Raw genomic sequence first — 13697 nt, 5'->3', positions numbered from 1 at the left:
CTTCTAATACCATCACAGCCACTCCAATCTTCCCCATGCTGGGAGCCCCCAACGGTTCCCCCATTCCTGGCCAACTCCAGGGTGCCATCTGCTCACCTGCAGGCGTCAGGCCCTGGCTTGGAGTAGCCACCCAAGGCCCCCTCCCAGACGCTGTTGGCGAGGGCATTGCCCATGGCAGTCATGACAGCCAGCAGCTCAGGTGGCCAGTCATCGAGGTCGAGGGAACGCACCCGGGACAGGTGAGCCCCCAGGTGTCGGTGGATGCCCGAGCACTCAATGCACATCAGGGCACCGAGGTTCAGGCTGGCCCAGTCTGGATCTAGGCAAGGAGAGGAGAATGATACAGCGACAGCACGCAGGCCACCAGAGTTTGGGACAACTACGGAAGTCTTCCCTGCCCTCTTCCCTGCTTCTTGATGCTTGTGAAGCTTTCCCTGGGCTGTCCCCAGCTCCCAGCCCCACCAGCCCTGCACTCACTAGGTGCATCGCAGTCGATGCAAAAGCTGTTGCCACGAACGGTGCGGACCGCCTGCACAGCCAGAGCTGTGTTCTGGTTCCCCAGTCGAGTCTGTCGCACAGCAGGAGAGACAAGGGGCGGTTACTCAGTCATGAGGCCCCTTTCAGTCCCACCCCAGCCAGGTGTTCTGTGGGGGCCCAGTCACTCTGTACCCACCTTGTCCTTGGCACTGCGGCAGCCTTGCAGGCTGGCAAGGATCTGGGCCTGCACACTCTGAACCCACAGCTCCCGCTCCTCCGCCGTGGAGGCCTCGAAGTGCCATGTCTGCCCGGTGAGGGACACCACCACAAATTCAAACGGCTCCTCTGCCTCTGCTGGGGGGTGTTCATGCCATCAGGGCTCCTGGCCTGTGTGCACACCCAGGGCATGCTATCGCCACAATGCCACTCACTACCCTGCTCCACTGGCACGTGTCCTCCCCTAGATCCTTCCCCAGCCACAAGGCCACACGCTCCAGGACAACTTGCAGGGGGAGGCCAGAGTAAACTTGCAAGACTAGTGTGAGCTCCCAATCCGCCTTCCTAACCACCTGTGGAGCTTAAGTGAAAACAGATGGGGGGGTGCAAGATCTTGGCACCCCTGGCACTGCCGGGAATGGGTGTGAAATCAGTGGGGTGCTTCCCAGAGAAAGAGCTCAGTATCTGCAGAAGGATGCGATGGGGTGCTAGGAGGCAAACACTGGGAGAGGGTGGGGGAAGGCGGGTGTGGGCACCATCCGTACATGTCAGCTGCAGCCGCCTCATTTTGCAGCTCATTAAACCCAATATTCCTGACGGCGTCAGCGTGGGGCTCATGGGAGCTGGGCCCCTCCCCCACTGCCATGGCATAGACAGGCAGGAAGGGCAAGTGGATGGGGGAGAGGAGGAGAGGTTTTCTCTAGGACCTGGAGTATGTGAGCAAAGAGGGGCCTGAGGGCATCTGTAGTGACAAGCACTGAGGGCTGGACTGTGATCCCAAGCAATGTGGTGAAGCTCTTCCAAGCTCTGCTCCCCCAGGCCCCAGAAGACAGCCGCAGGAACCTCATTCCCAATGGTCACCGCCCCATGGGTGAACAATTCCTAACAAGCAGTGTGACTGTGTCCTGGGGGCTGGGAAGGCAGCACAGGTGCCTGTGGTAAGGCCCCAGGATGAACCCCAGTTCTGCCAAGGCCATCCCTGCTTGTAAGTCCTCACTGCATCTTGGCCCCAGGCAACCTCACTCAGTGACACCAACATCCCCTGGAATTCCTCCTCTGCTGGGCCCTTGCTCTCAGGGACTGTTAGCAGAACTGCCTTCCCACAGAAATAGAACCGGCGCCTCCTTCCCCAGGCACCACCACTGCACCTCACCTTGCTTTCGACCACAGCCTTTGAACTACGAGATCTCCATGATCATTTGTGGGGCTCAGTCTGCCGGACCAGAAGGGAGACCCCATGCTGTAAGTACTAAGCATCACTGTCGCAGGCTGGCTAGGTGTCTCTGCTCCCCTGACCCATACCTCTACCCTGACAATTAGAGCAGAAGCGAGAAATTATGAGTCTATAGAAGTGTTAAACTTATTTGGGAGCAAAGAAACTCCAATCACCAAGAAGAGGCAGGTTTTGAAGATACTTTGGGGAAAATCTGAGGAGCAGCAGTATAATCAATAGAGGAAGAGAAAGGTCCTATGGAAGAAAGCTTCAGGACCTGGAATTCCTCAGCCTAAGGAAAACTAAGGAGAGACTCGGCCAATCTGTACACATGTATTAAGCACCTAGTAAATACCCAGCACTTATTAAACTCAGGATGACACAAGAGACAGAAAACACAGGTCCTGCCTGGACATCTTAGAGGAGCTACTGATGTAGCAGTCTGCTGTCGTTTACCTTCTTTAAGAATAAATGAAGTAAGCCCACATTTCAACAGAAAGGGTTTCAGTTAGCAGAAGAACTTTTCTAAGATACCAGGTCTAGATTACCAAAAGAAGTTGTAGAACTACTTTGGTTAGCAACTACTAGAAAGTGCTTAATCCAATGAATACAAAAAAAAAAAAAAATAGGTGTTACTTTTAGGGTACTATGCCCAAGACCCACTGCCCACCTCCTGTGCCCGGTTTCCCTCTGGGTCCCCCTAACCTTCAGCAGCACTGCTGGGGCCGTCTGGTCGGGGGGTCCCGGTGCTCTTTTTCCTCCGGTGCTTCTTCCGGTTGGAGTGGGGAGATGGGGGAGGATCCAGCTTGGGGCTGGAACTGAGTACCTCAGCTGGGCCACTGGCTGGTGAGGGGAGAGTTGGAAAAGTGTGGGAAGAAGGGAGGCAGAGGAGGGGAGGGGCGCAGGGCACTGGGAGGAGGAGAGGACCAGTCCTGCCAACTGTAGCTGGGCCACACTCAGGAGAGCCAAACGGACACCTCTCTCTAGGTGAGGTCTGCCTGGGCTTCCCAGTCCCAAAGCTCCCCAGCCTTGGAGGAGGCAAATGTGGAGAGAGAGTAGGAAACTTAGGCAGAACAGGATGGAGGCAAAGGGAGGAAGCTGCCTCTGCAGCCTGGAGGGGTGGAAGGCAGCCCAGGGAACTCACGGGGAGCTGAAGCCCCAGCAGCTCCGCACCAAATTTATCCTCAATCACACTCCCCGCTCCTCACAATTAATAGCAGAATTAGAAACAATCAGGGAGCTGCCTAATTACTGTCAATTAGAGCGCGCTAATCAAGCTCCGTCTCCCACACCCCGCCCTGCGCTCACCACTAAATGTCAAACTTCATTAGAGGCAGACACGCTCCCTCCCTCCCTGCCTTCCTCCTTCCAGACTCAACAGAGGGCCCTCATGCAGGCCAGCACAGGCCACTGGACCGGTGACCCAAGGGAAGGGCCCCTGGCTCCCCTTCTTATGCGCTCCAAGCTCGCTCCCCCCAGGGGTGGGCTGGGCGTGGATCGAGAGGTGGGGCAGATCCCTGTGCTGGCACCGCCCAGCTCCTCCCTCAGCCCACGCTCCTGAGGCCAGGGCAGCTCAGAGGCTGGGCCTCAGGGCTCCTACTGGGAGGGCTCAAGGAAGGCCTTTGGGAAGCCAATTAGGGAAAGCACCCTTGGCTGGGGTGACAGTGGGGCACCCTGGGTCTTCCTGTCATTACACCATCACTCAGGACAAGGGCATGGAAAGGACAAGGGACAGGAGAGCTGGCTCCATGCCCTTCTGAGCCTTTAGAACTGCTGATGGGGTCTGTGGTCAATGGTGAAAGTAAGAAGTAGGGTCAAAAGAAGAAAAGCAGAGAGAGAAAGTCAACAGACAAAGGGGCAAATGGAAGAGCCCTGGAAGCAGGTGGAAGGGGCGGACGGGAGAGACGGCGGAGCCACCAACCCACCTAGGATGGGTGCAGGCCTATCTGAGGGGGCAGCACAGGTGGAAAACGACCTTTCAGAACAACTCCACAGGGACCCCCCTCCGCTCCACAGTAGCGGGTAAGATGCTGCTGCCTTCGGAACGTGGCTCACAGGGCTTAGAGCGCCCAGCCTCCGACCTCCCTACTCAGCGCTTCCCTGTCCCCCTGCTGAGAGGCTGATGAGCTGACTGCGCAGGGGGCTGATGGGGATGCGGGAGCCGCCACCAGCGCCGCCTGGGGACGAAGGGGAGGAGGAGCTGCAGAGGGCGGGCCTCTAGCGCTGGCCCTAGGCAGGGCTGCAGGCGACCGGGTCTCTGGGGAAAAGGGCTGCATGTGGAGGCTGGAGAAGGGACAGTGTCTCTACTCTGCTTCCAAGACAACATCAGTAGTAGCCCCAAAGCAAGGTCTCTCTGACAAGCCCTGGAGGGCCCAGCTGGGCCCCACCCCTTGGCCTGGACCCTGTCCCACTGCAGCCTCCCAAGCAAAGAATGCTGCCCGGTTCCCCTCCTCTCTGTCACTGGGGCCCCAGAAAAGGTGGGAAGCAGCAGAGCCACCACTCACCAGGGTGCTGCATGCCTGGGGGCAGGGAAGTGGTGGCCTCGCTCCACTGGTCGGCGCTGGAAACGGAGCAGGAGCGCGGATGCAGCCCCTCAGGGCGTGGGCCAGCCCAGGCCGAGCTGCTGAGGGGGCGCTCAGAGTGCAGGGATGCGCTGCTGGCCGAGTGGGGGGCACCTGGGGGTGGGAAGGGTCAGACTGGGAAGGGAGGCCGGGCCCGGGAGAATGCTCAAATATACTATCCTAAAAATAGGGCTGCAGGGCAGAGCCGGAGAAATTCCAGCAGGGCACTGGTTCATCAGGTGGCGGGCCAGCTTCTGGGAGAGCCAGAGGCCGCGCAGGGGCGCTGTGTGCCTTAGGAAGCAGCCTGTCCCCAGATCTTCAACCCCTCCTCTCTCCATGAGCAGAAAGGTCTACAGCTCTGTCCCCTCACTGTGATCTGGGAGTAGGGAGGGGTCTCTGCATCAGAGATCTCCTAACGTGTGGAGCTGGGTGGTGCTGACGCCCATCTCTGCAGCGTTCCTTGTGGGGCTCCTCCTGGCTTGGGCCCCTGCACCCTCCATTCTAGTCCACATATGCCATTTGCTTTGCCTCAGCTTTACCGCCGTTCTGACAAGAAATAACTGTATCAAATTCAAGTAATTATGTCTAATTAGTATTAGTAATTATCCTGTTGGGCTGGAGAAAATTAATCTTTCGTTTCCCATCAGGGAAGAATGGCAGAGCCAGGGGGAATCAAAGGCTCTAGGGAAGCCAAGGCTGGGGCAGGCGCGGCCGGCAGTGGAGGAGGACAGAGAGCGGCACAATCCTCCCACCTCACTCCCTGGCTGAGCCCCTGCTGGAGAGATTCTGGGAACAGCCACGGGGCCTCAGAGGCTTGTGACACTCGAAGGCCTGAGTTGGAACACTGAGAACCTAACCTTCCTTCCCCTTCTTCAGTCCACCCAAGACTGAGACCAGAAGGAAATGGCCCTAGGAGGTCTAAGAACAGGGGGGCCAAACCTGGGGTGCTTGAACCTTGAAGCCGAGAAGCCAGCCAGGTGCTGGACGTTAGTGAGAAAGCAGAGAAGGGGCTCGGAGCTGGCCAAAGCTGGAGATAGCAGGCAGAGGCCCAGCCAGGGGAAGGGCAGGCACCAGGCCTCACACCAGCCCTGCAGACAGTGGGACTGAGGGGAAGCCTATGGGGAGGCGGCACTGGGCTGCAGCAGCTGGAAGGGAAAGGAATGGCCCAGCGTGTCACTGCTCTGCCACTGGGATGACGCCTAAAGGCAGGCAGCAAGTTTTATGTTCCTCTTGTATTTGTCACAACACCCCAAACACGACCAGACACATAGTAAGTACTTAGTCATATACGTGCAGCACTGAGGCTACAGGCCGGTCTCCATCTCCAGGCCCAGAAGGAACACACAGATGCTGCCTCTTCAGAATCCTGCCCACCTCCCCTCCTCCGCCCTCACAGGTCCCGCCTCAGGAAACCGTCCGGGGTGCACACTCGGTCCCTCATTTCTCAGACATCTTGCTTCTTCTCACGCCTGCTTTCATGGCCTTCCAGGTTCCAAATCATATTCCCCCTCATCCCTAGCCCCATCCAAAGACATCACAGGCCCAACTTCCTCCTCAAGCCCCCAACCCAAAACCCTGAGGGAGGGAAAGTGCTTTCCCTTTCCTTTGTTAATTCTCCCCTCATTACGCCTGCAATCCCACAATCAGTGTGCACTGTAATTGTCGAATTTGATGCTAATGATTAATGAATTAAACATGGAGCCATCAATTAGTCCTCGGAGGATAATTCTGCATAAAGCAGCGGATAATGTAATTACAGTAACAAAGATAATGAGATGTTAACATCGCCCGGTGAGCGAGAGACATGTGTGAGTGTGCATGAGGGTCGGTGTCGGTGTCGGCACGCGGCAGCGGGCCGCGGGCTGGGTGGGTACCGTCCGCGAGCTCCTGCATGTGGGCGCTGTCATTACAGGAGCAAGAGCACGGGGCTGCCTCCTCCATGCCACTGCCGCTCCCAGGTGAGGGATGTCAGGGACAGGAATGGGACAGGACAGCGTCTTCTCGTTTCCCTCACTCTAGGGAAACAGCCCAGCTGTCCTCTGGCTCCCTGCCGTCAAGGAAAGGGACTCACTTGGGCCTGCTCCTCAATTTTGGAATGATAAGAGAAACCTCAAGCTGACCAAAGGGGCTCCTGGGGGCTGATGCCAGAGGGCTCCCTGCAGCTCTGTCCTGCTCTCCGGGAAGAGCACTGAGGACTGCCTGTGACCTGCCGTCAGGCCAGTGCAACCCCACAGCAGGCTCAAGGTCCCCCACTGGCATAGCCCCACGATGGGTAGTGGCTGGCTTTCTCCTCCTTGGCTTCCTTCCTTCCCTCCATCCACCTCATAGGCTTCCTTTCTGAGCTCAGCGTGGCTTGGAGGAAAGAACATGGCTCTTCAAGTCAGACACAATTAGGCTGAATCCTAGGTCTCCCACTTACTGTGGAATTTACAGACAAGTTTGTTAGCTATGCTAAGCCTCTGTGTCCTCATTAAAATGGGGACAATAATGTCCACTTCAGAGCTGCTGTGGACCTGGGGCCTGATGCAGAGACATCCACTGCATATGGCACATCTCAGTCGTGTCAGGCCCCTCCCCGGCCACTCCCCTGCCTTCAGCCTGGTCCATGGCAGTTCTGCGAGAGCGGGCCCAGCACACCTGTTTCAGGAGCCTTGCCTCCAACAAGGACCACACCTGGAGGCATCATTGCGCCTTCCTTCCCTCTAACCTGGGCTTTCTCAGCGGAGTCCCATCAGCATTCTGAGTGAGACAATTCTTTATTGTTTGGGGTCTCTCCCATCCATTCCAGGGGACTTCGTATCCCCAACCACCTGTCCACTAAGTCTGTCACATCCTCCCCTCACTGTGACAAGCACAGGCCCTCTAGGGAGGTGACTCACCCAGCTGCAGACCTGTGCTACCAGGCGCTGACTGCTGGGACAGGGCACAGGAATGACCCCAGCCTGGCAGGGTTTGGGGCAGCTGTTCCTGGGCCCAGGAACGAGATACAATGGTCTAGGACAACGTCGGGGATACTGAAGTCTGGGGGAAAGCAGTCGGGAGTCGGCGGCTCTGGAAGTGAGGGAAAGAGTGTGGAAGGACGGACCCTGGAAGAGCACGGGGCCTGGGGGCCCGAAGGAGGAGGAATGAAGTGGCACTAGGAAGGGAGTTCCCTGGGACAGGAGGCCTTTCGCCTGAGCCAGCACTATCAGTTGAAAAGGCAAGAACATGACAGCTCTTCACTGGAGTTTCCTGCCTCCAGCTCCTGTCTAAATTCAGTCCTCTCTGAGCAGAGATGCCACCCCTCACTCAGGCCTGAGAATATGCACCAGCTTGACCCCAGACAGCTCCGTCCCCTTCTGCCTCCCTCATCCCCACATGTCAACCTTGGCTGAGATGCTGGCCGTGCACCCAGAGGCACTGCCCCCACCTGTCGCCTGCCTCGGATCCGGATGCAGAGATGGGCCTAGGACCACCAGCACCACTGCCCAAACATGACACCACCTGGCCCCGTCTGACATCCAGATCAACTGCTGGTCTAGACATTTGCTGCCACCTCAATTCACTCCGCTAGGGCTGCATTAGGGCACATGTCTTTGGCTGAGGTGACCTTGAAGTGTGATGCTGGCCAGCACCCTGTGCCCAGGCTGAGAAGTAGCCAAGCCCAGAACGCCTGCCTGCCTGGGCTCCATAGCAGCCACCCTGCAGACCCCACCTCAGCAGCCGCCTCACCTGTGCCCCCACCCAGCTGTGTGTTACTCCGCTCCACGGACAGCCCGTTAGCACGGGGGCTGGTGCCCGGGGCTGTGGCCGGTGTGGCTCGGGGCAGGCGCTTCCCTGGCACTTTCACCGTTGTCCGCAGCAGGTCAATCTCCTTGCCGTGGATGTTCTGCATGTAATCCTAAGGCCGGGTGGGGGAGACAGATGAAGACTGGTTAGTAGCAGTCACTCCAGCACTGAGCCTCACAGCTCCTAGGTCTCTCCCTGCTGTGGGAGGGAGGGAAGGCTCCAATCTTGAAAAGCAGGACTCTAAGCCACAGAATGTCTCTGAGTCTGGATTACACCTCGATCTCCACGGTGCTCAAAGTAGCTCTAGGGGGACTCTGCCAGGAGGGAGGTAGAGTTGGGGGTGGCTAAGGACCTGGAGCTAAGCGCTGAGGCTCAGGCCTCAGGAACAACAGCTTCGGAGGCAACAGCACAAAGCAGGCCGAGTGTTGGGCCATGCTGGGATTTAGGGAGAGAGCCCCTGGCTGAGGAGGGGAGCGGAGAGTCTCGGGGACATGGATGACAGGGTGGCCACCAAGCACTGCAGCCCTCACCTGGGCATTAAGAAACTTCTAAAGCCTAGCATAGTCCCAGCCCTTAGGACAGTGTCTGATAATCAACACTTGTCGCACAGTTTAAAGGGAAGCCTCCAATTCTTTCTGCTGGACTTTGAAATACAGCAACAGGTGGTCTCACAGGTCCCACCGATTCCCTGGCGGCAGTCATTGTCATCGCCGCCATGTCATCTGCCTGTCGCGTGCAGGGTATTTACCATCCTACATCAGTGTATTTATACATTCCACGTATGACCTCGTGTAATCTTCACTACCTGAAGGAGGTAGTGCCTGTTTTGTAGATGAAGGAACTGAGGCTTAGGTTTATCTGCCCAGGAACACACAATTAAACAGTAGCAGAGTCAGATTCAGGCCCAGCTTTTTCAGATTCCCAAGCCTGTGCCCTGTACGCAGGCTTCCTCCAGCCTGTCCTGGGCTTGGGACTCACCCTGCCTTCAAGTCAGGGCCCCGGAGATGGGGGACCACTTTGTGCTTGGACTCCCCCCACCATTTAGGGAGCATCACGGCCGAGTGCAGGGAGGAGGGTGGGGGCCTGCAGCTTCCTGGCCTGGAGCCCCCGCTGGGCCTCCTGCTTCCAGCCTCTCCTCCAGAGGCGTCCCTTTAAACTGTTCAACAAGTGTTTATTATCAGACACTGTCCTAAGGGCTGTCCCAGCCTGTTGCCTCCTGCTTCCGTGTCCCTGTCACTGTCCCTGAGCTCTGCGGCAATTCCTAGCTAATGCCCTTGGTAAAGTGGCACAAATTCCTCTCCATGGGTCTATGGCCCTTCCTGAGAGAAGAACCTGGGTGGTGGTGCCAGATTTAACTTCTGACTGAGTTACACTGATTGGGCATCAATCTGCTCGTCCTTTCCCCTCCATGAGCACCTCCGGAATGTCTGCATGCTGAGGGCAGTCGTGTGAGGAGTCTTCCCAAACACAGTCCTCCTACGCTGAGGAGCCCGGCCTTCACCTTTACCGCTCGGCCTTCACCTTTACCGCTGGGCCATTAGACTGCTTTCCCCTGAGGCTGGCTCTATCTTCTCACCCCATTAGCTCCAGGGAGAACCGACACTGTTATCTGCTGAAAAGAGCCCGGGGGCCTGCTGCCTCTTGGGAAGCAGTGGAAGGGCAGGAAGTCTCACCAGGCTCCCTCTAGGAGGAATCATGAGGCCAGCAAATAGACAAGGAGTCACCTGGTCCCTGGTCACTAAGAGAAGGTGAGGAGACTACCACCTAGATGGAGGAAAGAGGCGCCAAACACCAGCCTCCACCTGCACTTCTGTGGCTGGGCTGGACATCACCCACAGCTCCATGTCATCAGGGGAATGGTGGAAAGGCCTGGCGTCAGCACGCGGCCTCCCTGCCCAGGTCCAGCCCTGTGGGTCTGGCCGAGTTCGCAGTCGCCTTCATTCTCAAGGTGGCTACGGCATCTTCCCAGGCAGACAGCCCTTCAGGAATAGGACCAGGGGAGTAACCAACCGCAGCAGAGGAGCCACGCCTAGAAGGTGTGTTCAGGAAGGAGCCCCCACTCCCTGCCACGGCTGCTCCTGGCAGCCCTGGGCTTACCTGGGCCCTCCTGCCACCCCAGTCCTCTGTAAGGGACAGTACCAAGTGCCTGGCCCCAAGCACACATGTGCTAAAGTCTTGTTCGTTGTCCCAGAACCACAGAATGACATAACTGAGGACTCAGTGAGCAGCCTCCCGCCCAGGCAGGATCTCTTTTAACAACCGCTCGGCCCACACTTGGCGGAGCGGCGCTCTGCCCACAGCTTGGGGCCTTGCCAAGGTGGCTGGGAAGGAAGCAGACCCAGGAGCCCCTCCTGCCCTCCCAGCGTACCTCCATCCATCCTTCTCCAGCACACTGGGCTGCACGCCACTGGCCCCACTGGCCCTCTGTCTTGCTTTCAGCCCAGTGTCGACTAAATGACTTCACTGCCTCACCGGCTCTCGACTTGCATCCCACAGATTCAGCTTCCCGTCCCTGGTCCCCGTCAGCAGTCCCTGTACACAATCACATCTTAGATCGGCTACTACGGACAACAGTCAACAGCTGGCTGGGCCAAAGGCACAGCTGCACTCCCTCCTTAGGGGAGGGGCTTGGGCTGCTCTAGTTCACAAGGAGGTCACAGAAGCTGCAACAGTTTTCAGGCCCCACGACAGCCGTGGGATGCCCAGGCTGGGACATGGCAGGAAAAGCTGACCCCATGCCAAGAAGAAGAGTTGCACAGGTGGACTCCGTTCGTAGCTAAGGTGCCAGAAACTGGCCTCAGGGGAAAGGATGGCCCAACTTCAGCATCTCTGATGGCACCAGCCAGACACTCCAAATTCCCAGGGCAGGCTGGCGCCCACAGCCCCAGACTCCACACCCTCGTGCCCGGGCAACCCTGGAGCCTGGGCCCGGAGGAGAGCGGAGAGAAGCTTGAGGAGCAGCAGCAGGGATGGGAACCTCAGCCAGGCAGCAGCGTTTCCCTCTGTCAGCAGAACGGGGAGCATGGTGGCAGTGGCGGCTGCTCAGGAGAGCGGTCACCACGGCTGCCTTTATTACCCACCATCAAACAGCAATTTCTTCCCCAGCCTCCTCGCTAATTACCCAGCCAGCGTTCTCATCTCGTTTTATTACTGGAATTAACAACGAGTTCAGAGCGTGGAAAGCTATTAAGATGTGTGATTAAGCCACATTCAATTAGTTTCTACAAACAATTTAATTGATGTTGCAGATAGAATTAACAGAAGGTGATTGTGTGAATGGCTCCGCTGGCTGCAAAATGGGGGAGGCTGTGGCGGGCTCTCTTGGGCCAGGCGAGAATCGGGCGTGGGGCTCAGGGCTGGCCCACGAACTCATCCTGTGTGTGTCCTGTCCCGCCCAGCCCCCATCCATAGGGGAGTTACCAGCCCCAATGCCCTTGGGGCTCAGGGGAGACCCTTGCTGGAGAGGAGAGCCAGGCTCAGCCCAGAGTTCTGTTGGAGCCTCTGGAGTTGCTGGAGCTCCTTCGTCGACATGCTTCCTGCCAGGGTTTAGGGTTTGAAGAGCCCCAGAGAGAAGCCGCGGCTCACAGGTAGGGAGCCAGCCTGTTCACTGCTGGTAACTGAAGAGCACGTTCAGGTTGGAAGAAGGTGGCCAGGGGAGATGGAGGAGGCGAGGCAGTAGCCCCGGAGGGAGGGAAAGTATAGTGGTGGGGGAGGGTGGCGTGGCACAAAGTGAAGCGCCCTCTGCCAGAGCTCCACAGAGAGCCGTGAGCACCTGGAGCCACGACTGGCCATGCCTCCACTCGTGCTTTTGCACCATGTGTAGCCAAGTATGCTTTGGGGCCTGTGACAGGATCTGGGTGCCAGGACTTCCAGGCCTGGCCTTGCAGGGTGAATCCTAAGAACTCACACAGTGCAACAAGTGTGGCATGGAGGGGCACTCCTGGGGGGCTCAGATGCCCACCCTAGCCCCAGGCAGGCAAACCTGGCTCCCTCCTCACTTGACAACACTCGCCCTGTTATTAACTCTTACATGACTCTCTCAGTCAGCCCCAGAGGGAGGTGCTCTTAGCAAGTGCAGAAAAATCTGGGTAATGCTCACAGCCAAAGTCATAGGTCCAAGTCTTAGCCACCAGCCGGGTGACTCTGAAAAGCCACCAAACCCCCTGAGCTCTGCTCTCCAGCTGGCTGTGTTCCCTCTACTGAAACCAAAACCCAGCCCAACCCCACAACCCACCCTTTCTTCTACATCCCAAGACACCCTCTGCCACTCCTAGTCATCCTTGCTGCCTCCACTGTTGGCAGAGGGCACAGACAGTGCACCAAGCTAGGGTCACATAAAACAAGAGAGGAGCAGGTAAGAACCTGGCAAAGGGGGAAGGGGAAGGGCAGCTCCACACAGGTGGGGAAACAGACATTTCAAACAGGCCCATTCCCAAGCTCTGCCACTGAGATGGGCAGCTGGACATGAGCGAAGGGCAAGGCTAAGCTGCCTGCTCGCGTCGGACGTGAAACACCTTAAGCTGGGACTTAGAAGACTCTGGTGTGGTCTCCTGGCCTCAGCACTCCTACCTGGGACTTCCTGTGAGTGGCCCTGAAACCCCTGGAGCCTTTCAACAGGGAAATACTGGGGCTCTCCTTGTCTTCTGGCCCTTCCTTTAGTGTAGGGCTCTGTACACAGTTACAAAGCTTGGTGCCCACAAGAGTGCCCTTTGGCCTCCTACGATACTTTCTGCCTCTGCCATCAGCGCTCTTCCCAGCAGGCCTGGCTGCCTCTCTCATCGCCTTGCAAGGACTCGCGAGCGGGACAAGTTCTGTGCCCGCGGTGAGGAGTGGGGGGCTCGAGCAGGAGCTCAGGAGCTGGCTGCACTGAATGCAGGTGCTCCCTCCTCCAGTCTCCCAGGTACCAGGCCCTGCCCTGTGGAGTAAGGCATGTTAGGAAGGGCGAGGGGCTAACTGGCGTTGTCCCCTGAGCTGACGGGGAGGACCATTGCCTGAGGATGGTCAGATACCCAGAAGCCCGGGAGGGCTAGGCCTTCTCTGCGTGTTTTCTCCGCAGGACTGTCTGGGCGGTGCTCTCGGGCCTGGGTGATGGCCAGGACATAGGGACCCAGCACCTCTCGGGTCAGGCCTTCCTGACATCTTGGGTGGATTTAGAGGCAGGCCCAGGGCTTCAGGGGTGTGTGGGGGGGGGCACGCGCTGTGCTTGAGGGGCTTCACGGGAGAACTCATTAGCCCCACAGTGGGGTGGTGACAGAGATGGATTCCGGTGACAGCTGTGTGCTGGAGCCACGCAGTGAGGGGAGGGGAGGAAAGAAGGGTGGAGGGAGCTGCACAGGGGCCACTTCAGTCACCACAACACCCCCCCAGCTGGGACACAGGCCACGCGGCCACCAGACCCTCCTAACCACAGACAAGGCTACCCTCACTCTCATCCCGGGAGAACTGTCTGAGGCTCTAGCCCA

At 57.9% G+C, this 13697-nt stretch overlaps 1 protein-coding gene across 12 annotated transcripts in view; it reads right to left on the bottom strand.

Annotated features, from left to right (window-relative positions):
• Positions 1 to 13697, bottom strand: part of AGAP3 (ArfGAP with GTPase domain, ankyrin repeat and PH domain 3) — a 59254-nt gene that overhangs the window by 1699 nt on the left and 43858 nt on the right. For 3 of the 12 annotated variants that reach the window (XM_030933131.1, XM_030933127.1, XM_030933121.1), the window contains 6 exons: positions 8179 to 8347; positions 4411 to 4581; positions 2612 to 2749; positions 674 to 828; positions 478 to 568; positions 97 to 319 (listed from right to left, as the gene is read on the bottom strand). In XM_030933131.1, the coding sequence (XP_030788991.1) occupies positions 97 to 319; positions 478 to 568; positions 674 to 828; positions 2612 to 2749; positions 4411 to 4581; positions 8179 to 8347 (947 nt within the window). Of the gene's footprint in view, positions 1 to 96; positions 320 to 477; positions 569 to 673; positions 865 to 2611; positions 2750 to 4410; positions 4582 to 8178; positions 8348 to 13697 lie in introns of those variants that run through there. The other 9 variants (XM_030933128.1, XM_030933125.1, XM_030933132.1 and 6 more) reach the window with 6 other exon arrangements.

Source organism: Rhinopithecus roxellana, chromosome 6 (assembly GCF_007565055.1).
Source record: "Rhinopithecus roxellana isolate Shanxi Qingling chromosome 6, ASM756505v1, whole genome shotgun sequence".
NCBI classification, from domain to species: Eukaryota; Metazoa; Chordata; class Mammalia; order Primates; family Cercopithecidae; genus Rhinopithecus; species Rhinopithecus roxellana.
The sequence above is the reverse complement of the archived record's forward strand: the minus strand, read 5'-3'. Positions and strand labels throughout refer to the sequence as shown.